Genomic DNA, 25,580 nt, shown 5'->3' on the forward strand with positions numbered 1-25,580 from the left:
TGGTCTGAGTGGGCCTTTGGTCATCAGATAACTAGAGTCCTTGGACTTCTCTCCTCTGTCTACATTCACTCCCTGGGTGATGGCACCCTCTCTCATGGCTTTCAATAACATCTGTACCTCACCAGCTCCCACATGTATTTCCCAAGTCAGACCTCTTCTGTGATCTTCAGTTTCATATCTCTCTGCCCACCTGACCTCTCCCCTGGGATGTCTAATGGGCATCTCAACGTGGTCTGCAGAGAAGTCCAGATCTGCCCACCCTTTCCTGCTCCAAGCCCCCCTCCCTCTACAGTCTTCCCATCTCAGTAAATGACAACACCATTCTTCTAGTTGCTCAGACACTGAAACCTGGCAGTAGTCCTGGATCTCTCTTATTTCTCACACTGCATACCCGATTGGTCAGCAAATCCCATTGGAATTATTCACAACATACCCAGAATCCAACTACTTCTCACCACTGTCACTACTACTTCCTTGGTGACCAAGCCATCATCTTTCCCCCAGATTATTGCGATGGTGTCCTAAACAACCCCGCTGCTGCCCTTGCCCCCCCTCCACAGTCTAACTGTAATACAGTGACCCCTCTCTGCTCAAAATCCCACAGTGGCCCCCATCACACTCAGAGTAACAGTTAAAGTGCTTCCAGTGGCCTACCTGATCCTACCTGACCCACCAAGCCCCCTGCCCCCTGACAGATTCTTCCTCTGGCTCACTGTGCTCTCTGCTATTTCTCTACCACACCAGGTAGGCTCCAGCCTCAGTGCCCCTCGCCAGTTCCCTCTGCCCAGAATCTCTTCACCTGAACTCCCTGCTCCCCCACCTCCTTCAGTATTTTGTTCAAATGTGACTTCAATGAGGGCTTCGTCTTATTTAAAATGACAACACCTTCCCTCACCACACTCCCCGCACTTTGCACTGATGCGTGTGCTTTATGTGTTGCTTCTTTAGATGTTTACTGGTTTCTTTTTTATTATTATTATTTTTCAAATTATTTGTCTATTTTTGGCTGCGCCGGGTCTTCGTTGCGGCATGCGGGATCTTTAGTTGTGACATGCATGCGGGATCTAGTTCCCCGATCAGGGATTGAACCTGGGCCTGCTGCATTGGGGGCGCAGAGTTTTACTCACTGAACCACCAGAGAAGTCCCTGTGGTCATAGTTTCTTTCCCTCGTTAGAAAATAAACTCTGGGAAGGCTCTATTTTATTTCACCCCTGTATCTCTAGCGCTGAGGACAGTGCCAGGAGTATTCACTGCTATTTGTGGAATGGATTAATGAATGAACGGAAAGTAGAGGTCGCACCCGTGATTGGCCCAGCTCTACGCCATTTACCCCCACATTCACGCGCAGACTTTAATCCGAGCAAATGAAGGTAGCGCCCTGGGAGGACGGCGGGAGGGAGCGGGCGTGGGGGCGGGGAGTAGGGGCCGGGATAGGCGGGCCTGGGACCGAGGGGCGGGGCCCCCAGGCGGCGCCGTCGTCACGGAAACGGCTCCCTGAGCCGAACTACAACTCCCAGCGGCCCCCGCGGCTTCCGGTTGGCAAGATGGTGGCACGCAGGAGGAAGCGTGCGGCGCGGGACTCTGAGAAGGGGATTCTGAGCCCGCCGGGCTACTCAGGTGAGGGGCTGCGGGACGCGGGCCCGGGGGACGGCCAGGCTTCGTCGGGAGGAGGCTCGGGGTCAGCAGTGGCTCGGGGCCCCCAGGAGCAGCCACACAGTTGGACATGAGCCCCGGAAGGTTGTGAGGCCCGGGGCCCCCCAAGACCCACGCGGCGCCCTGTTTCCATCTGGCTCCACTCGCCCGGGACGAGCCTAGTTTGGGTAACGCTTCCCTTGAGTGAAGCCACCTCTGTTTACACTCTCCCAGGGCGAACCCTCGTCCGTCTACACTCTCCCCCTGAGGTGCGCCCATCCGCTTACCAGCTCCCCTTTGCAGTTCCCAGTCCAGCCCCCTCAGCGCTCCCCTGGCCTGTGCCCTCCGCACTGGTTCTCCTGCCTTCCGTTTTCCACCCAGGAGACAGAATGTTCTTTCTAAAGTCAGATTTAAATCAGATCTTGCCTCACACGCCCATAACCACTGAACTCGCTCCAGTGGCTAAAGTTAGCACCTAAAACAAAATCCAGACTTCCCACCGTTGACCTGCGTGGCCCCGCATAGCCTGGCCCCAGCTAACCTACAGCTCTGTCTTTCTGTCCCTCTGAGGCAACAAGCTCTTTACACCCTCAGCGCTTTTGTACTTACTGGGTCTTCTTCCTCAGACAGCTCTGTGCTGTTACACGGCTTCCTGTCATTCTGGTCTAAGCTTTAATGTTTCTTCCTCAAAGAGCTGGTCCCGATCGATGGCCTGTCCTAAGGCTTCTGCCACCCATCACCCTGCACTACTTCACTCTGTGTGTTTCCTTCCTATTTGATACGACCTTGTTACATGCCTACTCGTTGTCCTTTTCTCCCTTCACCACGTGAGCTTCCTGAGTGCAGGGATTGCAACTGTATCCTCACTGTGCTCTGAAGAAGGTGGTGAGAAAAGCAGAACAGTCCTTAGCTTGATGAGGATTAAAGTTTATGGGAATGCCAGCTATGATCCTGATCATCGCACAAGGGACTTCCCTGGCGGTCCAGTGGTTAGGACTCCATGCTTCCACTGCAGGGGGCACGGGTTCAATCCCTGGTCGGGGAACTGCATGCCATGGTGTGGCCAAAAAAAAAAAAAAAAAATCACACAAATAGAGACATAGAGACCGTGAGAGAAGGTAAGAAGGCACAGAGCAGGTGGATCTAACCTGGCGTGTAAGGCTCTCCTGAGGAAGTGAAGTGAAAACCTGAAGAATGGGTGGAAGGACGAGGCTTGATGTTTCAGGAAGGGGAGAGCATGTGTGAGGCCCTGGCTTATTGGAGGAACAGAGAGGAGGCCAGAGGGGCCAGCATGTGGTGTGGAGCGGGGAGGGTGGGGTGAGAAGAGGCTGCAGAGGTGGCCACGGGAAGGATTTGGCCGTTTACCCCAAGAGCAGCGGAGTTTGAACTTCTCTCCTTTCGCATCCTGTTCACATTCTCTCTCCCGCAGGCTTGGGAGCCCTTTCTGGGCAGATTATCTGTTCACCCTCCCAGCCTGCATAAGACCCTGCACAGCCCTTGCCTAGGGGAAGGGCTCAGTGAAGGATGGATGGACAGACAGACACACAGGACTAGAAAGGGACAGCCTGAACCTGACTTTCATGCTGTCCCTCCCCGCCCCCATTTTCCTTCCAGCCATTCCCATCAAATTCTCTGAAAAGCAGCAGTCTTCTCATTACCTCTATGTGAGAGAGCACAAAGTTCGAGAAGGCACCAAGTCTTCCTGGCCTCAGAAACGGACCCTTTTTGTCCTCAATGTGCCCCCATACTGCACAGAGGTAAACTGGTGTCTGGGAGGGAACCTGAGCCTGGGGCGGGGGCTCCAGGCAGAGCTGGGCTCCTACGGGCCCCCCACCAAGTCCTTAGTGGTGCAGTGGAAACAGCCAACTGAAGCCCTGAGGGGTGGTATCTGTAAGGCTGCCTCTCTTGTGACAGGAGATTGGCCTTTTAAAGGTGTGTTGTAAAAAATATAATTCTCTAGGGAACCCAGAGCTTTTTATGTGTTACCCAGAGTAGTTTGAGTTATGTGTTTTTTTCCCCTGATTATAAAATTGATACATGTCCATTGCAGGTACTGTTAATAATACAGCTGAAATGTTCTGTTGCTTAAAGCGATCGATGCATAACTGTCTCAGTCTACCATAATTCCATACGAAGACAGAGACACATGTTCTCAAACATTTTTCTTGAGTATTGTGAAAGTTGTGCCAACTACTTGTGTGACCTCTGACAACATAATCATTGTCTTTTTTTAAAAAAATTGAGGGACGGGACTTCCCTGGTGGTCCAGTGGTTAAGACTCCATGCTCCCAATGCAGGGGGCCCAGGTTCGATCTCTGGTTGGGGAACTAGATCCCGCATGCCGCAACTAAGAATCTGCATGCCACAATGAAGATCCCTCGTGCCGCAGCTAAGACCCAGCACAGCCAAATAGATAAATGTTAAAAAAAATAAAAATCTGATACATGTCCATAGTAAAGAATAGGAAAAGTAGAAGAAAATAAAATTACCTCTGAGTCTACTATGCAGACATGTCTGTTAATTTTTTTTCACAAAAGCTGTTAAATTTAACATTTCATTAATTTACAGAAGAGAAACTAAGGGAATTGCTGTATTTTCGATGTTTTTTTTTTCAGAAAAGAAATACTAATTTCTAAAAGATTCCTCCACAGTTAAAGAGAAAAAGTAACAGTGAGAGGAGAGGGTGTCATTTTTAACCTTTACTGAAGACTAGTGTATGTATGGAGAAGGGCCTGGACCCAAGTGTAGCACTCACTACATTTCACAAACTGAGCAAACCTGTGTCATCAGTACCCAGGTCGAGAAACAGAACATCACCCGCACCCCCAGAAATCCCGTCATGCCCCTCCCCCCACCAAGGATAACCAGCATCCTGATTCCAACGGAGTAGATTTAACTCTTTCCGCCCCCCCAACCCTGGCTGTGCCTCGCAGCATGTGGGATCTTAGTTCCCCAACCAGGGATTGAACCCGTGCCCCCTTCAGTGGAAGCATTGAGCCCTAATTACTACACAGCTAGGGAATTCCCAGATTTAACTCTTTTTAAATGGCTGATTCAGGTAGTAAAACTTAGGTGATTGTCTTATAAAATCAGAGTACTCGGAATAAAAGTAAAAATGTCCCCACCTGTTCTTGTAATAATTTTTTAAAAAAGTTGAGAACCCACTCCTACTTTACGGATCATTCACTTTTTAAAAAAAATTTATTTATTTTATTATTTACTTATTTTTGGCTGCGTTGGATCTTTGTTGCTGTGCGCAGGCTTTCTCTAGTTGTGGCGAGCAGGGGTTACTCTTCATTGCAGTGCGCAGGCTTCTCATTGCGGTGGCTTCTCTTGTTGCGGAGCACGGGCTCTAGGCGCGCGGGCTTCAGTAGTTGTGGCATGTGGGCTCTAGAGCGCAGGCTCAGTAGTTGTGGTGCACAGGCTTAGTTGCTCCGCGGCATGTGAGATCTTCTTGGACCAGTGCTCGAACCTGTGTCCCCTGCATTGGCAGGTGGATTCTTAACCACTGCACCACCAGGGAAGTCCCGGATCATTCACTTTCAAACGGAGAAATCCCTTTCAGGAACAGACCAAGCGTACCCTGGGCACGTGCTTTTAGCAGGGTCCTGTCATAAAGCCAAAAAGCTTATACCTGAATTTTGTCTCACCTCTGTGTCCTCCCTCCCGAGTCCCCGGCCAGTGGACTTTTTACCCACAGCGTTGAACATGAAGATTCACAAGGCTGCTGTCTGGGGCCGTGGGGGGCCGGGGTTGTGACCTCTGTGTTGAGGAGGTGGTGGCTTGCCCAGGCCCTCTGTGCATGCCCCCAGGTTGGACTCTGAGACCTTCTGGGCCTCGGCAGTCCCCTGGCAGTGCTGCCCAGGGTGGAGGGAGGTACCAGAAAGGCCTTGTAGCCGCTCATACTGTGCTTCTCTCTGGCCACGGCAGGAGTGCCTGTCCCGCCTCCTGTCCCCCTGCGGCCCTGTCCAGTCGGTGGAGTTACAGGAGAAGCCGGATCTTGCTGAGAGCCCAAAGGAGCCAAAGTCAAAGTTCTTTCACCCCAAGCCAGTTCCTGTAAGCCTCCACTACTGGGGTCTGCTTGAATGATGGTGTGGCTCGGGCTAGGGCAGTGTCCCCAGTGTGTAAGGGGAAGGTGGCGTCGGGGGTGGCAGTGGGACTTTCAAGCGTTCCCTGTGCTCAGGCTAGTCCTGGCCTGTGTGGTCTAGGAGGGCTGTCAGGTAAACAGCTTCCACTCCTTTCCCAGATTTGCCGTGTCCTTTAGCTTCCTGTCCGGCTCTTTCCATTGTCCTGGGTGAAAGCTCAGAGACATCTCTGCTCACTGCCCGAGGGGCCTCCCTGAGCCGCCCCCTGCGTCGCGCATTGAGGTCGATTCTTCCTTAGGCTTGGTGGCCTGGGCCTCGTTTCCCTGTGTGCCTTGAATCCACACCTCCTCCTGTTTAGTGGAGTTTGAACTAGTGAGCGCCCCATCTGTCTGTCCACTCCTGGCCCAGGGAGACACACTCTTCCCTGAGTCCCTCCCACACCTGGAACAAAGGCCCTGAGTGTCTCATCTCTCTCTGAAGAGGTGGGATCGGGTCATTTTTAGCAGAAGTTGCATAACTAGGAGTGTGGCCGCCCCACCCCTGGATTAGAACCACCTCCTGGTTACCTTCACGTTCAGGAACAGCCCAGTACATTTCCCCCGGCCCCACAACAAGTCAGGCTGAGGGCAGGGGGGAACCCTTGGGCCAGGCCTGGGGTGGCTGGGAGGATGGGAAGGCTCCAGCACTGACATCTCTCCTCCTCCCAGGGGTTCCAGGTGGCCTACGTGGTGTTCCAGAAGCCACGTGGGGTGTCAGCTGCCTTGGCCCTGAAGGGTCCTCTGCTGGTCTCGACAGAGAGTCACCCTGTGAAGAGTGGCATTCACAGTCAGTACCTCGGGTGCCAGCGGGCACCTCCTTCCTGGGCCCCGGGTCGGGGAGGGGAGCTTTGTGGGCTGGCGTCTGCCGTGTCCCCTCGCCCTCAGAGCAGGTGTGGGAGGCTTGAGCTTGGCACTCGGGGTGTGCACAGGTGAGGGCCCAGCTTGCCACCACTAGGCTCTTCCTCAAGCCCCGAACCCTGGCCCGCGAGTCTCCCTCCCTGCGGCCTGTTCGAGAAGATCTGAAGATCCCGCCTGGCCTGCCAGGTCCTGGGCTGGGCCCCGAGGGGTGGGCCTGGAATCCGTCTCTCTCACTCCCTCCTCCCTCAGAGTGGATCAGAGACTACGCAGACTCCGTGCCGGACCCCGAGGCCCTGAGGGTCGAGGTGGACGCGTTCATGGAGACATACGACGAGAAGCTGGCTGAGGTGGGGCTTCCGCATGGGCGGCTGGAGGAGGCCAGGCTCCTGTCTCTCTGCTGAGCCCTGGGCCTCCTGGCTGGGTAACATCTAGTCTCGGAATGGTCTCTAAGGAATGGACGGTCGAGGGTGGAGGAGGAGGCAGCGTTGGCACGTCTGCCCCCCGCCCTTCCCCCACACTCAGCCGCCCACACGGTGCCGGGTGCGGCTCCAGGGCGGTCCTGGGCACGGGAGGGAGAGCGGAGAGGAGGAGGTGAGGTGCCCCTGGGGCTGCAGGGCGGCTCCCAGGCACCTCCCCATCCCAGGGCCACGTTCTTTGCAGGAGGCGGCTAAGGCCAAGGAGGAGGAAGGGGTCCCTGACGAGGAGGGCTGGGTGAAGGTGACCCGCCGGGGCCGGCGGCCGGTGCTCCCGAGGACGGAGGCGGCCAACCTGCGGGTGCTGGAGAGGGAGAAGCGGAAGCGTGCACGCAAGGAGCTGCTCAACTTCTACGCCTGGCAGCACCGCGAGACCAAGATGGAGCGTAAGGGCGCGCCCCAGGCCCCTGTCCTTCGGCCCCCTGCCCTGGGCGCCCGGGCTGTGGACGCAGTCTTGTGGCCGCTCTGCCAGCCCTGGCCAGAAACAGAGCTCCTGACGGCAGGCGCTAGGCCTGCGAGCGGGTGGGGCGTTCTTGGGCGCAGACTTCCTAACAGGCTCTGGGGTTAGGGTCCCAGCCTGGCAGCATCCCCGTGTCGTGGGCTCCCTGTTGCTCCCAAGGCAGCTGCAGGTGCCTCTGGGTATTGAGGCTGCACAGGCACCTGGGATGGAGGCCCCACCTCCAGGCCCCTGTCAGCCTCTGGCAAGGAGCCACACGCAGAGGGTGGCCACATGCAGAGGGAGCCCGACCACCTGTGGCTGCTCTTGGGGGCAATGATGCCGAGCTCGCGGGGTCTCCTGCTGGCAGGACGGCTTCCCCGTGGACCCGGGAGAGGGTCCTGGCCTTGCACTGGGGAGGCCCTTGACCCCACCGCCAGGTCACACTGCACCCTCACCTGCCTCACTGCTCCTGTCCACACCCTGCCCACCACTCCTTCGCTCTGCACTCCTCTGGACCCGCCTGGCAGGGGCCTCCACCAGCCTCCCCTCCCTTGGGCTCAAAACCCCACACCCGGTGCCCCAACCCGGTCACTCGGTGACCAGAGTTGCCGCGTGAATTCTGTGGCAGTCTCGGGGTGGAGGCCCCTTACTTATTCCTGATGCGCGCCCCCGGCCTGATAGCTGCCGTGAGGAGGGGCTGGGAGAGGTGTCCCGGGGGTCTCGCAGCAGCCCCAGAACCTTCTTCCTTCACCTTGGGGGGCGTGTTGGAGGCGGGGTGGTAAGGGGGCAAGTGCCTTTTGGCTTTCTCTGCTTTCTCTTTGACCTGATAAATTTTCCGTCTGAAACTTCAGGCATGCCTTCTGCTGCACTTCAGCCTCTGCCCTCCGACTGGGCTGCAGTCTGGTTCCGGTTCCCACCGCAGAGGCGACAGGGGGGCCGTGCTGAGCACCCCCAGCAGGCAGTGGGGACTGAGGGAGGGGCTTCTGCCCTCGCGAGTGGGGGCAGCGGGGGCAGCTCCCGCCCGGCCTGTCTGATCCTGGCCCTGTTTCCTCTTCCCCCCTCTCGCCCCAGATCTTGCGCAGCTGCGCAAGAAGTTCCAGGAGGACAAGCAGAGGATCGAGCTGATGCGGGCCCAGCGCAAGTTCCGACCCTACTGAGCCTCACCCGCCCGTGGGCCCCGTGGAGAGGGGTGGTGACTGGGTGGCAATGCGTGGCCAGCGAGGACACAGGGCCTGCAACACTCATCTCAGTGGCCGTGCCCAGGCTGAGGGGCCACGCATCAGCCCCAGAGATCTGAGCCCACGTGATGTGGGGTGCAGGACAGTGTCACCCCTTGGTTCCTGTGCTTCGGCAGTCCTGGGGCCTGGCGCGAGGACTTGGACTCCGGAAGCCACTGGCCCAGGAAGTGGCTCCTTCCCCGTCATGGGCTCTGTCCCCAGCCTGTCTCTGGACTCTCCTCTCAGGGCTAAGTATCTGCTGTGTCCTCCCCTTCCTCCTAACAGAGAAGCCCCTGCGGGCAGTGAGACAGCCTCAAAAGCAGAAAGAATACAAGAGCATTTTATTTTTCATCCAGCTGGGCGGCAAGAGAAGGCTACAAAAGGTCGATGGTCCTATGCCAGCGCCGCCCCCCCCCCACCGCCGGCTACCCAGTCACAAGACAGGTACCTCCGACACCCAGACACGTCTCCCCCTTGAAGTCACAGATGTTAGAGTCAGAATCTTGTATCCCCTCCGCCCCCCTCCCCCACCCAGCTCTGCCACAGGATTCTTTTGCGGCCATGCTGGTCTTCAGGACCAGGGGGTCCTGTCCCCACCACGCCTGGCCTGGGCTTGGGAGCTAGGAGTCCCAGGCTGAGCAGGCGTCTGTAGCCCCGGGCCCAGGGCTACAGCTGGGCCGGGATCCTCTCCTTGCTCTGTAAAAAGGAGCTGATGACACCGGCCATGTGCTGGGGTTGGTTCATGTGGACGTAGTGGTTGCCAGGGACTTGCACGTACTGGAACCTCTGGGGAAAGGAGGGGACAGGCGGTGCGGTGACCCAGTGGAGGGCTCCGTGGGCCCCCCTGGCGCACTGGGGCTTTCCCGCGGCCTGTTGCCTCCCAGTGTCCACCACAGGAGCCTTGGCAGCGACTGACCCGCGGCCTTGCGGGCCCGTCAGTCACAGCACCCCCTGGGGGGCATCAGGGCCTGGCTCACAGCCATGAGAAAGGCCTGTCTGGGAGGCAAGAGCCCAAACCCTGGGGTTCTAGGCCATTCTGAGCTGAAGTTGTAGAGCTAGGCTGGGGAGGGGCTGGTGGTCGGGGCTGCTGCTGGTTCTCATCACCACATAAGGTCCACTTGCAAAAAGAATAGACCATCAGCCTTTCAGACTTGCCCTTGCCCGGGAGAAAGGCCGACAAGGCAGGAAGGCATTGCAGTTGGCCAGCCAGCCATACGGGCTTCCCTCTTGTGTCACTGCCAAGTCGTCGGCACAGGCCCCAGGGTCAGGTGTTTGTGGTGGATGATGGTCATAAAATGCCAGGTGCTCCCAGGAACCCAGGCAAAGGGCAAAGTCACAGCACACATCCCAGCCCTCCAGCTTGGAGGCCAGCACCCACTGATGGGACTGGTCCTCTGTTCCCGTGTGGGACCTTAGGAAATCGTGGCAGTGCTGAGTTGGGTGTGGCCCAGGGAATATGTGATGACAATAAAACCGGGAGATTCTGCCAATGAGAAGTCTGCTTTCTGTGCTGATTTATATGTGACCCCCGGTCTCCAGGGAGTGAGGCCTGGTAGCTCCTGGGGGTCACCTGTTAGATCTGGGGCCGGACCAGGGGTCCCAGTTCAAGAAAAGAGATGGGTGAGCTGGAGCCCCGGGTGGCCTGGCAGCCCCTCCTGAAGCCCAGCTGCCCTGAGCCCTATGTACCCACCTCTTTTAGGATGGATCTCAGTGAGTTGGTCATGAATAGCATGATCTCCGTGTTGGCATCATTCTCTCTCCTCACATCGTAATACCCTTGGGCTGCTCTGGGAAACGAGAAGAAAGGTTCACCTGGGACCACCTCCTTGCATGCTCTCCCCCAGCCCTGGGCTCCAGGCTCTGAGACCGAGACCGGCCTGGGCGTCCCTCTGATCGTCCCACAGCTTGGTCCCTTTGAGCCCAGGTTTAATTCAGGATTGAGTTATTCAGTCCCCGCAGGCACTCACAGCTCACTGAGGCCTGCACAAGTGAAACAATTCAGGTTTATCTCAGGGGACCTGGCCATGGTCACAGCCACTGAATGGCAGAGCTGGGATCTGAACGGGCGCAGAGTCCATGCGTTCTTTCCCTTTTTTAGCAGCTTTATGGAGATAATTTCACCCATTTAAAGTGTACAATTCCATGGATTTTGGTATATTCAGAGTTGTGCACCCATCACCACCATCAATTTTAGAACATAATCGATCACCTCAACAACAAAAAATCCCGCACCTACGGTTTCCACATAGAGCTCCCAGTCTTACACAACCACTGATCGGCCTTGTCTCTATATGTTTCCCTATTTGGACTTGCATGTGAATGGAACCAGCCACTTGTATCACTGGTTTCTTTCAATTAGCCTAACGTTTTCAAGGTCCATCCATGTCATAGTGTGTATCAGTGCTTCATCCCGTTTGTCACTGAAAAATAGTCCGTTGTATGGATAGAGCATATTTTGCTTATCTGTCCATCGATGGACATTTGGGTTGCCTCCAACACTATTCATTCTATCATGAAGGATGCTGCTGTGTGCCGTCACTACAAGCTGTTGTGTGCACAGGTGCTGGAAACACACCTAGGAGTGGAACTGCTGGGTCATGGTAATTTAATGGCTTGAGAAACTGCCAGACTTTTCCAAAGCGGCTGCACCATTTTACAATACCAGGGACTTCCCTGGTAGCACAGTGGTTAAGAATCCGCCTGCCCATGCAGGGGCCATGGGTTTGAGCCCTGGTCCGGGAAAATCCCACATGCCACGGAGCAACTAAGCCCGTGCGCCACAACTACTGAAGCCTGTGCACCTAGAGCCCGCGCTCTGCAACAAGAGAAGCCACCGCAATGAGAAGCCCACACACCGCAACAAAGAGTAGCCCCCGCTCGCCGCAACTACAGGAAGCCCGCGCACAGCAACGAAGACCCAATGCAGCCATTAGAAAAAAAGTTTACAATCCTACAGCAGCGTGCAAGGGTTCTAGTTTCTCTGCATCCGCACCAACACTTGTTATTTCACTTTTAGAGTCCGGCCATCCTAGGGGTGTGCAGTGTATCTCACTGTGGTCTGGATCTGCCCCTATCGAGTCCATGCCTTCTAAACCCCTGTGCTTGGCAGATGTGTCCCTGGAAGTCACAGTTCCTGCCAGTCCAGGATGACTGCAGTGGAGTGGGTGGTGGCACCTAAGCCACACTGAAGGATGGTGGTCACTGTGCTGTGGCACCCAGAGGCAGTGGATGGCTTCTGGCTAGCAGGTGGGGGAGGGGAGGACAGCAGACAGGAGCAGTGTAGGCCTGGGGATGTCAGGGGCCCAGGGTGGCTGGAGGACTGGGGAGGGCAAGGGCCAGACTCCAGTGTCTGTCAGTCCCTCTGCCTTACCTGGGCGTGCCCCCCACAGATACACCTGCTGAAAAGTGCGGTGCAGTCCTTTCCCATCCCCAGCTGCCCAAGCCCTCCCACTGCCTTGCCTTCCTTCCACACACCAGCGGCCGGGGGGGGGGGGGCTGCCCAAGAAAGATGGCGGGGAGGTCTCACACCAGGAGACCTGGGGATTCCTGGCACTCACATCTGTCTGGGGCGCTTGGTGCAGACTTACTTGATGAGCAGGACGCGGGCCTGGAGCTTCCTGATGGAGTGCAGAAACAGGTCCCTGCTGATGAAATTGAAGTGATACTCTGGCTGCAGAGACAAAACCCCAGTGAATTCTCACCACAAGGCCCTGGCACTGCTGGGGGCAGAAACCAGTCTCTCTTGGGAGCAGTGGGGGCCCCTTCGGCCACCTAACCAGGACCAAGCCCACTGCCCAACCGTACCACTGCCTCAACAGAGGGCTTTAACTCCCTCAGGCCAGAGACTTCCCCCCTCCACCTCCAAATCTGTTCTCCCTCTTCCTGGGCTCACGGCTGCCCAGCTAGACAACATGTCCCAGACTCCCCTCAGCCAGGTGTGGCCATGAAACTAAATGCAGACAAGTGACCTGGGCTACTTCTAGGCTTAGGTTTGGGACTGAGGCGTGGCCCTTCCACACCTCCTTTCCTGGCCCACGGGCTGCCCTGTAACGCTGCCCAGCCAGCCTGGGCTCTGGGCTCTCGGCAAGCACAGCCCACTTACCTCCACCGACCGTTTCCATGAGAAAGAAATCTGCTTAAGCCACAGTGCAGAAAGAGTGCACCTTGGTGTCCCCGCAGCCACTGCTGGCCTCCATCACAGCCCTGACCTCCCTGTCTTATGACCATTTAAGAGGTCTAGGTCTGTACTGTCCACACGGCAACCATCAGCCATCTGTGGCTACTGAGTGCTTGAAATGGGGCTAGTCCAGCCTGAGACACACTGTAGGTGTAAACTGCACACTGGATTTCGAAAACTTAGTATGAGAAAACAATGTCAAATATCTCAAGAATTTTTTATGTTGATTACATGCTGAAGTGGTTAACACCTTGGACACAATGAGTTAGAAAATATTATTAAAGTTGATTTCACCTGTTTCTTTGCACTCTGTTCCTACGGCCACTAGAAGACGTGACGTTAACACGAGCTCACATTATACTTCTATTGGACTGTGCCGCTCTAGGCCAAGAACCCTCTGAGGGCAGAAGCTCTCAGGATTTTCTCTGTGTTCACAGCTCTCGGCACATGGCGCGACAGAGGCGGGGCTCAGTGAGCGTCTACTGAGTGCGTTAATTCAAGAGAGCTCCCATACGGACTGACTGTCGCGTTGTGCTACAGCATCGTGATGAAGCTACGAGTCCTGTGAAGACACAGGCACACAGCTGCCTGGTCAGCCACTCACTGTCCCCGTTCTGCCCTGACCCCTCCCAGCCATCTCCTGCTCCTCGGGCCACAGTGACCTCGGTGCTTTTCCAGAAACAGAGGCTCCCCTATCAACCACGAGGCCCAGTGAATGAGCATTTACTGAGGACCCAGACACATCACACCTTATCTCCTCCCGGAAGGATCAGAAACGCTGAGTCCCTATGTCACAGTCAACAGCTAACAGGTGGTGGTGCCAGGACTCAGCTCAGGCGTGAACTGCCCCTCACCCCCTCCTACCCCAGCTTCTCAGCCTCGTTTTTTTAAATTAATTAATTAATTAATTAATTAATGTTTTGGCTGCATTGGGTCTTCATTGCTGCGCGCGGGCTTTCTCTAGTTGCGGCGAGTGGGGGCTACTCTTTTCATTGAGGTGCGCGGGCTTCTCATTGTGGTGGCTTCTCTGGCTGCAGAGCACGGGCTCTAGGCGCGCAGGCTTCAGCTGTTGTGGCACGTGGGCTCAGCAGTTGTGGCTCGCGGGCTCTAGAGGGCAGGCTCAGTAGTTGTGGTGCACGGACTTAGTTGCTCTGCAGCATGTGGGATCTTCCCAGACCAGGGCTCGAACCCGTGTCCCCTGCATCGGCAGGCAGATTCTTAACCACTGTGCCATCAGGGAAGTCCCTCTGGCTTCTTTTTTCTCTTCCTCTCCATCTCTCCCTTGACCTCCTTTTCCTAGCCCACTTCCATCCTCTGATCTGTAGTTTTCTTTTGTAGAAATTCAAGTGTAACTTACAGCAAAGTCCACAGACCTGGGTGTCAGCCCATCATGGCCTTTGACATACGGATGCGGCCGTGCAGCCATGACCCGGATGAAGGCCTGGAACCCCTCAGCACCCAGCAGGCTCCCTTCAGGGGTTTTCTCCAAGGGCACCCCCTTAGATCAATTTTGCCACTTTTTGAACTTCATATACATAGAATCATTGTGTTCTTTTTTGGTTTGGGCTTCTTTTGCTCTGTAAATGTGTTTTTTTCATCCCTGTGTGGTGTTCCATTGTATGAATGTATAACAGTTTATGCATTCTATTGCTGATGGACATTTGGGTGATTTCTACCTTGGGGCTATGATGAATAAAGCTGCCAGGAATGTGCTCATACATGTCTTTTGGAGCGCACAGCGCACACTGTTGCCGGGTATATATCTAGGATTGGGATTACTGGGCCCAGAATTTACATAGAGCATAAATATCATGCTATGTATATTTTACTACCATAAAAAAAGAAAAAGAAAGCTGACAGGCACACTGTGAAGGGTGGGAAGACAGCAGCACTCACCCTAGTGATCCTCCGATCTCTGTTCAGCAACAGACCTGAAAGGAAGCATGGAGACGTGGCCTCAGCGCCGCCTGTCAGGGTCAGGGGGACTCAGTTCGGCTCCCCTGGGACCCTGGGGCCGTGCAGCCGGGGCTCATTTCTTCAGCCTGAACCTGCGGGGACCACCCCCAACATCCTCTTGGGGTTCAGCCAGAGCAGAGCTTGCCCACAGCTACCCTGCCACGGACAGGAACGCCCATGCAGGTGCCTCCCCGGCCATCCCAGAGGGCAGCACAGAATGACGATGGTGGGACAATAACCCACCCGCCATCGTAGTCTCATCTCTGAGAACCTTAAAATGTTCACTTGGATCTTTAAGCACCAGGAAGTGCCCAAGAGCTAAGGATCGCATCATCACTTGCTGGAGAGGAATCGAGCCAAAAAAGAAAGGCTGGAGGCGTTGAGAGGCCTGGGTGGTCCCAGCTCCAGCTGGGTTCTCTGCCACGGTCCCAGCGGGGGCAACTTGGCCTCACCTAGGGAGTATGGACACCCAGCAATTCCTGCCTGGGCAATGTCTCCTCAAGAAAGGGCTGCCAGGGGACTTCCCTGGAGGTTTAGTGGATAAGACTCCATGCTCCCAATGCAAGGGGCCCGGGTTCGATCCCTGGTCGTAGAACTAGATCCCGCATGCCTGCCACAACCAAGAGTCTGCATGCTGCAACTAAGAGTCCACATACCGCAACTAAGAGTCCACATATGGCAACTAAGAAGCCCGTGTGCCACAACGAAACTCCCATGTGCCGCAACTAAGACCTGGCGCAGCATGCATAAATACTAAAAAAAAAAAAAAAAAAAAGGGCTGCAGGGTCTCAGGGAGGTCACAGAATCTCAGACCCTGGAGGCTGCCTGATGTGAGCAGCGCAGGGAGTGAGAAGGGGAGACGGTACGGTGACGTGGGTCAACCCAGGAGAACGTGCCGGCCAGGAGAAGCAAGGCTGCTCTCTTCTCCCTACACGCCTTTGCTCAAATGCCACCGTCCCAGCCAGGCCTCCTGGACCTCCCCTTTACACCCACAAACATCTTACCAGAGCGCCTCCATCCCCCACTGATTTATTTCTCTCCATAACTCCCAGCACTTTCTTTCTTTAATATTTATTTGGCTGCATCGGGTCTCAGTTGCTGCACCTGGGATCTTCATTGTGGTGTGCAGGCTTCTCTCTAGTTGTGACTCACAGGCTCCAGAGCATGTGGGCTCAGTAGTTGCGGCGCAGGCTTAGCTGCCCCGTGGCATGTAGGATATTAGTTCCCCGACGAGGGATCAAACCCGCATCCCCTGCATTGGAAGGTGGATTCTAAACCACTTAACCACTGGACCGGGAGGGAAGTCCCTCCTGGCACTTTCTAACGCACTCTATCATTTACCCTCTGCTAGATCATAGCTTCCAGGACAACAAGGGATTTGGTCTCTTTTTAATTCACAGCTGTTTTTTTTAAAATTTATTTATTTATTTTATTTACTTTTGGCTGTGTTGGGTCTTCGCTGCTGTGCGCGGGCTTTCTCTAGTTGCGGCGAGCGGGGGCTACTCTTTGTTGTTTTGGTGGCTTCTCTTGTTGTGGAGCATGGGCACTAGGCGCGCGGGCTTCAGTAGTTGTGGCACACGGGCTTAGTAGTTATGGCTCGTGGGCTCTAGAGCAGAGGCTCAGTAGTTGTGGCTCACGGGCTTAGTTGCTCCGCGGCATGTGGGATCTTCTCGAACCCGTGTCCCCTGCATTGGCAGGCAGATTCTTAACCACTGCGCCACCAGGGAAGCCCCACAGCTAGTTGTTGATAGAGGATCTTAGGCATCTGTGACTTAAAATTCTTAGAATGACCATGTCGTTGGGAGGTTTTCTGGTTTCCCCACTACTAGATCACCTCAGCCTGATCAAACCAAGGCTGAGGCTTCTGGGCTGCCTTCAGCTCTGGCCACAACCTCCCTGCACAGATGACTGGCCCTGCTGCATGTGCAGGACCATGGGTGACCCCTGGGTCCCCCCGCCCCCAGGCTCACTGCCCTCCTCCTTCCTCCAGGCCTGGGTTTCAGGTGCTGAGAGGATGTGAAAAGACTTAAAAAGGGGGTTTCTTGGGGGTGGGGTGAGCCCCAAGGTATTGGGGACCCCCATCGTGCTGTTTTCTCTGCTCTGAGAATTGCTCCTCCCTGTGGTCAAGTCCTCCAGCTCTTTTCAAGCCTCGCTTCCACCTGACATATCCTGACGTGCCCCAGGCACTCCCGCAGCCAGCTGCTTTTCTGTCTGCCCCTCCTGTGACAATGACCTTTGTGAGGGCAGGAATGGTGTTTCTCAGACCAGTGGGCCAGCGCAGATGTCACTTAAATAAGGAGTCCAGGGGCTTCCCTGGTGGCGCAGTGGTTAAGAATCTGCCTGCCAATGCAGGGGACACGGGTACGAGCCCTGGTCCCAGAAGACCCCACATGCCGCACAGCAACTAAGCCCAGGCTCCACAACTACTGAGCCTGCGCTCTAGAGCCTGCGAGCCACGATTGAGCCCACGGGCCACAACTACTGAAGCCTGCGTGCCTAGAGCCCACGCTCCACGACAAGAGAAGCCACCGCAATGAGAAGCCCGCGCACCGCAATGAAGAGTAGCCCCTGCTGGCCGCAACTAGAGAAAGCCCGTGCGCAGCAACGAAGACCCAACGCAGCCAAAAATTAAACAAAAAATTAAATAATTAAATAATTTAAAAAAATGAAATGGTTTTGAATGCAGGAGATATTATCAGGACCATAGACTCCCCACTCTCCTGCCAACAGTTAGGGACTATGACACTGTGATATAACAAAACATATATTTCAGTCCTGATCCTTGGCTCCTAGCCAGAGCTCCTAAAAACTGTGTAATTTCCTAAAGTGGTGAAAGTGCAAGGAGCATCTTTTGTCCGAACATTTGGTCTCTGACACAGAGCTCCTAAACCCCTTGGAATTTCCTGGGTGATAGGAGTGTCTTTTGTTCTAATGAGGTGACCCTTGGTGGGTTCTTGATGGCTTCAGGATGGGGGCTGGTCACCAGAAAAGATCAAGCCATGATTAGGAGCATGGAACTTCCAGCCCCAGCCCGGCCGGCCCTTCGGGGAAGGGAGAGCGGCTGGAGCCTGGGTTAACCATCATTCACGCCTATGTGATAAAGCCCCCAAACAAATCTCTTGAGTTCGGAGAGCCTCTGTGTTGGTGGATACCGGGAGGTATCAGGATGGTGGCTGCACCACCTGCTTCCTCTGCTGGGACCTGCCAAGGTCATGGACTCACCCGCAGAGGCTGGGCAGAGTGGGTGCGGCGCCCGCTCACACACAGCAGGGTCTCCGCGCAGCTGTTCTTGCCTATGAGGAAGGCGGAATGTGCTGCCCGATGTTGCCATTTTTCAGAAGAAACCGGAAATCTCCATTTTTACATAGACTCTCTCTATTCTAAATATGAGCAATCTATTCCAAACCCCCCTCGTGCCAAACTGTTGTGTTTAAACTGCGCAAGTCAAAAGAAATCATGCCCGCAGCCCCGGGGCAGCCCAGCCTGTGACAGGGTCTGAGCATTCCCATGGTGGGCCAGCTGCAGGGGGTGGATACTGACAACGGACAGTCCTTGGTCACTAACCCCACCCGGAGCTGGACCTTCCCTCCTTCACGCTAACACGCTGACCTCATTTCTCAAAGGCCTGGGCCAGGGCTGTGATGGGAACGCAGATAAGAGGTAGATAACATAGGAGCCGGCCTCCCTCCTCGCCCTGGCGGCCCTGGCTCACCGCCTCCCGTTTCTCCCACAAGCCTGATCGAGCTCGTGCACCAAGCCCTTCCCAGCAGCTCATCTGCACCGTGGGGTTCAGAAGTCACCTTCTCCACAAGGCCAACCCAGGCCCTTCTACTGAACATCCTGACCCCCTTACCCGCGTTTTTTTCCAAAGCGCTCTCACCTCACGCTCTGTGAAGACGTGGGGAGAGGGACACACATGAGCCAGGGAACACCTGAGGCCACCAGAAGCCAGGAGAGAGGCACGGGCAGCCTGTCACAGCCCTACCAACGCTCTGGCCTTGGCCTCTGGCCTCTGAAACTGTGAGACAGTAAACGTCTGCTGTTGAAGCTGCCCCATCTGTGGGGCTTTGTAACAGCAGCCCTAGGGAAGGAGTTCAGAGTTGGGGGGTATGGGGTTGGATGACGGAGGTGTGTGCGGCTCCAGAACGGAATGGGGGCTCTCGGAGGCTCTGCGGCCTGAGGGAACAGGCTCAGGAGGGGCCTGGCACGCCGGCTCCCCGGCTGTCACCCCGCCCACTTGGGTCTGGGAGGCTGCTTGGTCTTCTTTTAGGTTAACCCCGGGCCTCAAAGGGCCACACTGCTGCGGAGGGGCTGGGCCCGACACAACGATCCAGCCGCCTGCCCACTGCCCACCCCTCCCACCTCCTCTGCCCACTCCCTTGACAAGTGGCTCAGCGGACGACTACTCACTGTTTCATGTGACCCTGGGCTGGCCAAATCGGCTTCCCGGGCCAGGTGCACGTCTAATTCTGGATTAGCCCACTTCTGCTCGGGGGCCCCTCTGGCCCGCCATCTGTGCCAGCGCATCAGGGAAGCTGGGGCCCACGGCCCTCTGCCCTCGACCTCCCTCCTCCATGACGGATTGCAGGGAGGGGCAGACAAATGCTCAGAGACGGTAACCAAGACAGGAACGGGTCTCCAACCCCTTTAGGTATGTTCCACTTGACCTAATGGTGTGTTGGCAACTTCTGAGAAACAATACAACACAGCAGGGACTTCCCTGGTGGTCCAGTGGTTAAGACTCCGCGCTGCCACTGCAGGGGGAACGAGTTCGATCCCTGGTTGGGGAACTAAGATCCCGCATGCCACGTGGTGCAGCCAAAACAAAAAACAAAAAAAATTACAGCACAGCAGACCTCTGGCTTCTTTTGAGCAGCTAGAAATTCTGGCCACAAGAGCCCCACGTTCCCACGTGATAAGCCCTGGGAGCCGCCCTCCTGCAGGGCGCGCGGTCTCAGTGCCACGATCCCCACCACTTCTCACGGCCCCACTCCCAGCAGCCAGGATAATTTCACAAACCGTTCAGCTCCCACAGGCATTTGGGGTTTTGACCCCTGCCTCGTTTGGTTCTTTATAAACTGAAGTCACCTAAGAAGACCAGGGAGTCTGACGGTGGGAAGGAGCTTGCCCACAATCTCTGAGCTCCTGGGGCAGTCACTGCCAGCAAGGGCACTTGTGGATGGCACCCCCTGGAGTTGTGTTAGCCAGGTACTGGGCCACCAGGAGAGGGCGGCTGTCTGTTCTGGTTCACCATGCTCCTGCAGCCTCACAAGGGGCTGGGCACAGAGCGGACTCCGAGCAAAAGGTTTCTTGAATGAATACGTTGGGAAATAAAGTGTAGAAAACACAGGCCTGATGCTGCCCTGAAGCCAAGGTGCCCCCAACTCCACTTCTCCATTCTGAAAACCATCTTCAAGGTCGCTCGCCCCATGGGAGTCCTCAAAGCCTAGCCTCGGACACCAGGCACCCACCACACAGGATCAGCAGAGCAGGGCTGTGCTGTACCCCAACGTTTAGTCCCAAGACCCCTGACCAAGCTCCCCACAGGACGTGGCTTTCCAGGATAGGCAGTAGCCGTCTGACCTGGCAGAAGCCACTTGGCCCTTCCGAGCCTCAGTTTCTCCTGCTTTAAATGGGATGAAAATACGGCAGTAGGAGCATTAAATGAGATACTTTTTGTAAAGCACTAAGTATCACGCCTGGGCCAGAGCAAGCAGCCACAAAGCCTAGCCATCATCACTCCTCCTAAGACCAGTGCCAATAAGCAACGGCCTTGGACAGTGAGTCCCTTACCTGTGGCCACCTGTGTGGTTCCTCTCTGCAGGAGGAGTTTCCCACACTCGTCTCCCACATGACTGTTGTTCTTCAGGAACCTGGGGGAGACAAGGAGGACACTGGATGCCTTGGGGCAGGGGAGGCCAGATGAAAGCAGAGGAGGGCAGGGAAAAGGCTACCCCACTAGGACACAAGCCTGTACCGATGGGGATGTTCGCATCAGTGTGTGTGTGTGGGGGGGCTGTGTGGAGAGGGGGGCAGAGAGCACGTGGAGGGGTGGGGTGAAGGGCATGGCTACAGAGTGGGGGGAATGCCGATAAAGCCCCAGCTGGGGTGGCTAAGGAGCGCCAGGTGAGCACAGAGAGAAGCAGGCTTGCTGTGGATTTGCGAGTAGGAGAAGGAAGCTTCCTCCGTGCCCCAGAGATTTCCTCCCTCCGTGGTCCAGAGGTCCCCCAGGCCTCTGAAGCTACCGGTCTCACCCGCCGGCACCCACCCCTGCAGCATCTCCTCTGGGCTGACCACTTGCGAGGGCTTCTTGGAGGCCTCCACCTGCAGCATGTGCTCTATGGCTCTCTGCTTGTAGGTCAGCACGTTCTCCAGTTCCTAAGGATTCGTGGGTTCTGCTGGGTGGGCAGGGAGGGGCTCCCAGCTGCACGCACACAAAGGGGCCTGCTCCCTCGCCCAGCCCCACCCTCCACCCTCAGCAGCCCCTCAGCTGCACGCCCGCCTGGCCCAAGATGCATTCTGACCCAGCGGGCGGGGGCATTGGATCAGTCCCTGCCAGCTAGCCCTGTGACCGCCTCGGTCACAGCCAGCCCAGCCCTGCCTGCGGCCCGGGACAGCTGGACGGATCAGGTTGAAGATGGAGGGGAAAGGAAATCTCTGCCAAGTACTTTGCAAAGGTGCACTTTTGGGGTCCATAAGCCACGGACCATCCAGGGTTGGCAACTTCACCTGTTTTAATCAACGCTATTACTCCACATGATGGAGAGGAGATGGCAGAGGGGGCACAGTTCGGGGGGCTTCCAGTGTACCATTTCCAGCCCAGCTCACTCTCAGAACAGCCTGGCCTTGTCCACGGTCCACTGCCTGGAGCAGCAGTGGAAAGTGACACTTCCATCCACCCCCTGAGAGTGCAGGAGACAGGGAGGACCAGTCATCAGAACCCCCAGGAGGAAGCCCCAGGGGGCACTGTGTGTGTCAACTCAGTGGGTGAAACCGGTAAAGCAAGAGTGGCAGCCACCGCAGTCTCGGTGAATCCTCACAGTAACCTACGAGCTCTCTGCTCATGCAACGCACGTTTATCGAGCACTAACTATGTGCCGGGACTGGGCAGGTCGTGGTAAAGAGACAGCTACGGTTCTTGCCCTTATGGAATTTGTGGTCATTTTATGGACAAGAAAACGGAAACTGATGAAGGACCTGTGTGAGGCTGAGCCCTCGGGAACAGAACGACCACCTGTCAGAGCTGGAGGGCACCTCCACAACCCTCTACTCCAACCTCCTCATTTTACAGGTGAGGAAACTGAGGCCCAGAGAGGCAAAGTGACCTGCCTAGGGTCACAGAGCAGGGAAACGGCAGAGCCAGCACTCAGATGCAGAGACAGCACTGGTTGTTGTCATTGGTGGCGGTGGTGGCGAGAGGGGTCAGCGCTTTTCCCACGGGTCTACACTCAGGTCTACTGTGTGCAGTTGTGCAGTGTGTGCACAGCTCAAAGGTACTTGACTGAGCACAAGTGCAGGTGGGCCCACCCAACCGTGCACCCCCAGAGCTTCCTCAACCCACTGCTTCCCTCTCTCACCCCTGCCACCTCGTGACCCACCTGGCATCGTGCAGACTCCAGGCCACACACAGGGTTCCCAAGGATGACCCAGGCCCGCACGCCCTGTTCCTTGCCCACTCCTAGGGTGTAAGTAGCATAACCCTGTCCTCTGGGGGGGGCCCTGAGGCCCCTTGTCTACCCTCTGCCACCTCTTCCCACCCCACTGAGGGAGGCAGTGCTGAGGGCACTACCTGGGACCAGACCCAGGTCTCCCCCAGCGACAGCATGCATGAAAGCCCTATCCTTACGTTAGTTTCCAGGAAAAATGGCGAGGATTCCAGCAAGACAAGTTTATCCACCATCTCGGGGAAGACACAGGAAAACTATAATGTGACACAAAAGGGGAAAGATGAAAGGGAGAGTAGGCACGGAAAGGGACTCACACTTTCCTGTGGGGACACCGGTGTTTTAGGCTGGGGAAAGGGTGCTGCCCAAGAGGTCAGCAAGAATCTCCTCTCCCTTCAGGGCACCTTTCTCTCCCCTACTCCCACAGTCTGCATCCGGCATCAAACTCCTGACCCTGGTGATGGTTGGACTCCAGGGTTCTCTGTGACAGAGGAGATGGGCAATGTTGGAACACTTAATTCCACCAGGAATGCCCTCACAACAGTGATTAACACGGGACCTACAAAGGAAGCTGGCACAGTCACTAAAATGCTGCCTGAAACTCCCGATGTGAGGAGGCACCCCCCTTTCCAGGCAACTCCCCCTTTGTCCTCCTGCGCTCCCCACCCCACCTGGAGCACAAGCAGGGATGGTCACTGTAATCTACTCACCATTCCACCCACAGTGCCACCTGGGGGGACAAAAGAGTAGTTGGCTGATATTCCCCAGCTTTCAAAGTCCTTCTAAAACTCCTTCCCAGGGGTCGAGCCAGCCCCGAGCCAAGGGCCAGGCTCCTGTCTCCCACCAGCAGGCCGGGCTCTGCATTCACTATCAAAGTTGAGGCTCCCTCTCTGGGGCCACGGGGTCCCTGCATCAGACCTGACCCTGTTTCCCTCGTCAGATCCGGAGACTGCTATCTACGGGGCCACGTGTCCCTTGGGGAGCTACCTGAGGCCAGAGGGCATGGTGCCCAAGGGTCAATGTCTGATGAACCCCCTCCATCTCTCCTTGCGGTTCCCGAAGTGCAGGGGAAAGGTACCTGTCTACCAACTCCCCTCCCTTCCTCACAGCCCCACAGCCCAAGACCAGTCAGGTCTTGGCCAAAGCGTACTCACCAAAACTGTGGCCCAGGAGGGAAAAACGGTTCCATTTCAGGGCTGAAAACACACGGAGCCAGGTCTGGATGGGCCCAGGCTCCCCGCACCCTCTGTCCTGCAGTTGCTGTGCTCTGGAAATCCCTCCCCAGCATCTGGGATGCCCCATTCAGGAAACCCACTTAAAGGGGCCCCAGTTCCACAGCAGGGGTGGAACTCGCAGGGGGAAGCGAGCTCTTCTTGCCAGCTCTCTCCAGCTTTCACAAAGTCACCCATGAATTCCTGGCAGAACTGGGGCCAGACCCCAAGTCATGCCCAGGCCAGTGTTGCTTCCTGGCCACCACACCCAACTCCAAGGATGAGGGCATGTCCCAGAGCACCCCCACACACACCCACACCCACAACACACAGAGACAAACATACAGGCTCTGTCTCTTACTCACCTGCTGCGACCCTTCGGACCTCACTCACAAAGCTTTGGTGGTCATACAGGAAACCTGGGCTATAATGGGATGACAGCCCATGACCCCCGAAATCCATGGCAACGTAATAAAAGTCTGAGACAGAGGGAAAGGGTAGGGGAAGGCGTCTAGGTCAGCCACCTCCCCTTCCTGATTCTCCTGCCATCCCACTGCCTCACCCCCTGGCTTCCATTCAGCCTCACGCCCACCTTTTGGGAGAAGAGGGATGAGTCTGTCAAAGGAGTTGGCATTGTCCAGCCACCCGTGAAGGCAGAGAACTGGGGGGCTCTGATGGGAGCCCCAGGCTTTGGCAGCAATGTGGCCCCAGGGCATAGCGAGCTTCAGCTCTGAGATCAGACCTGAAACACAGAGTGACCATTCATGGAGCCTGCACTTCCGGAGCCCCTCATCCACACCCAATGTGTCCAGAGCACTGGCACTCCCCAGGGGGCTCGGCTGCCTGCGCTGCCCCCGGGGGTTACGGGGAGAGAGCCAGACGAGGAAAGCTAAGCTGGGTCCACCGGGTGAGGAAAACCTTGGGAGGGCTCCACGGCAGAACTTTCTAGAATAGGTTGGGGGGTTAGCTAGGCCTGGGCTCTGCCACTTGTTGGCTGTGTGACCTTGAGCAAGTTACTAAAACCTCTCAGCCCTCAGTTTCCTTTTCTGTCGCTTCGCAAACCCAGAAACAGAGGCACAGGTGCAGGCCATTCTCCAGGTCACACAGAGAGAATGAGGTGGAGCGAGGGTTTAGCGCGGGCGGCACGACCCCAGGCCCCAGTCCTGACCACCGGGCACTACACTGTCTCCCGCCTGCTCAAGTCAGGGCTGCTTCCTCCGTCGCCCAGGGCTGACCTTTTCACCCTTTAGGCTCTCCCGGCCGGGCCTTAGACCTGCCTGCCCCCAGACGCCCGCGAGCTTGCTTCTCTAACCTGGGGCTCCCGGAACCCTGGGAGGTCAAGTGCGGCCAGGTCCCCGCTCCCCCGCCCCCGCCCCCGCCGGTGTGGCTCGGCCTGCTCCACAGGCTGCGGACGCAGGACTTGCTACCGCCAGGAGGGCGGCGAGCCCCCCCTCCTCCGCGGTCCCAAGTAAGTGGGTGGGCGGATGGAAGCGCACACGTGCCCTCCCCCATCACACTCTGGTCTAGGGGGCCCCGGACTGGGAACCTTCACCCATCGCTCGCGTCCCGCGGTGTCAAGGCAGCCGTCTCTCCATCCAGCTAAGTCGCGCCTGAGGCTAGGGACGCCAGAGTTCCGGGTTCCGCCCTTCAGCGGCCAGCCCCCGCCCCAGCCCCGCCCAGCCCCGCCCCGCCCGCAGGACTTCCGGCGGGCGGGCTGGATCCCGAGGGTGGTGGGACCTGACCTTCAGCTCCCGCCGCCGCCTACACGGGGAAAGCCGTCCCCGCCCGCCCGGCGCAGGCTGTGAGCCGAGCGGCTGGGGAACCCGGGG

At 56.6% G+C, this 25,580-nt stretch overlaps 2 protein-coding genes across 4 annotated transcripts; one reads left to right on the top strand and one right to left on the bottom strand.

The window, feature by feature from the left end:
• The first annotated feature begins 1,533 nt into the window (after positions 1–1,533).
• Positions 1,534–9,017, top strand: RRP7A (ribosomal RNA processing 7 homolog A). Its single transcript, XM_081250331.1, has 7 exons — positions 1,534–1,618; positions 3,248–3,390; positions 5,564–5,689; positions 6,426–6,543; positions 6,864–6,961; positions 7,275–7,473; positions 8,598–9,017. Exons 1-7 carry the CDS (start codon positions 1,546–1,548, stop codon positions 8,681–8,683), a joined length of 843 nt encoding a protein of 280 aa, XP_081106457.1. The 5' UTR covers positions 1,534–1,545; the 3' UTR covers positions 8,684–9,017.
• Positions 9,018–9,182: 165 nt separating this feature from the next.
• SERHL2 (serine hydrolase like 2) lies at positions 9,183–25,395 on the bottom strand. Of its 3 annotated transcripts, none has more exons than XM_081250328.1 (12): positions 25,298–25,395; positions 24,344–24,493; positions 24,117–24,230; positions 23,695–23,736; positions 23,251–23,270; positions 22,723–22,797; positions 21,145–21,254; positions 20,670–20,749; positions 14,817–14,851; positions 12,331–12,413; positions 10,434–10,530; positions 9,186–9,529 (listed from the first exon to the last, which is right to left on the bottom strand). In XM_081250328.1, the coding sequence occupies exons 1-12, from the start codon at positions 25,305–25,307 to the stop codon at positions 9,410–9,412; spliced, it is 936 nt and encodes a 311-aa protein (XP_081106454.1). In that variant the 5' UTR covers positions 25,308–25,395; the 3' UTR covers positions 9,186–9,409. The 3 variants fall into 3 exon arrangements, with proteins under 3 accessions (XP_081106456.1, XP_081106454.1, XP_081106455.1); XM_081250329.1 differs by having other exon boundaries at positions 9,190–9,529; positions 25,304–25,395; XM_081250330.1 differs by lacking the exon at positions 24,344–24,493 and having other exon boundaries at positions 9,183–9,529; positions 25,304–25,385.
• Between the last annotated feature and the right edge of the window lie 185 nt (positions 25,396–25,580).

The sequence above is a fragment of the Mesoplodon bidens genome (assembly GCF_964165515.1).
Source record: "Mesoplodon bidens genome assembly, chromosome: 11".
NCBI lineage: Eukaryota > Metazoa > Chordata > Mammalia > Artiodactyla > Ziphiidae > Mesoplodon > Mesoplodon bidens.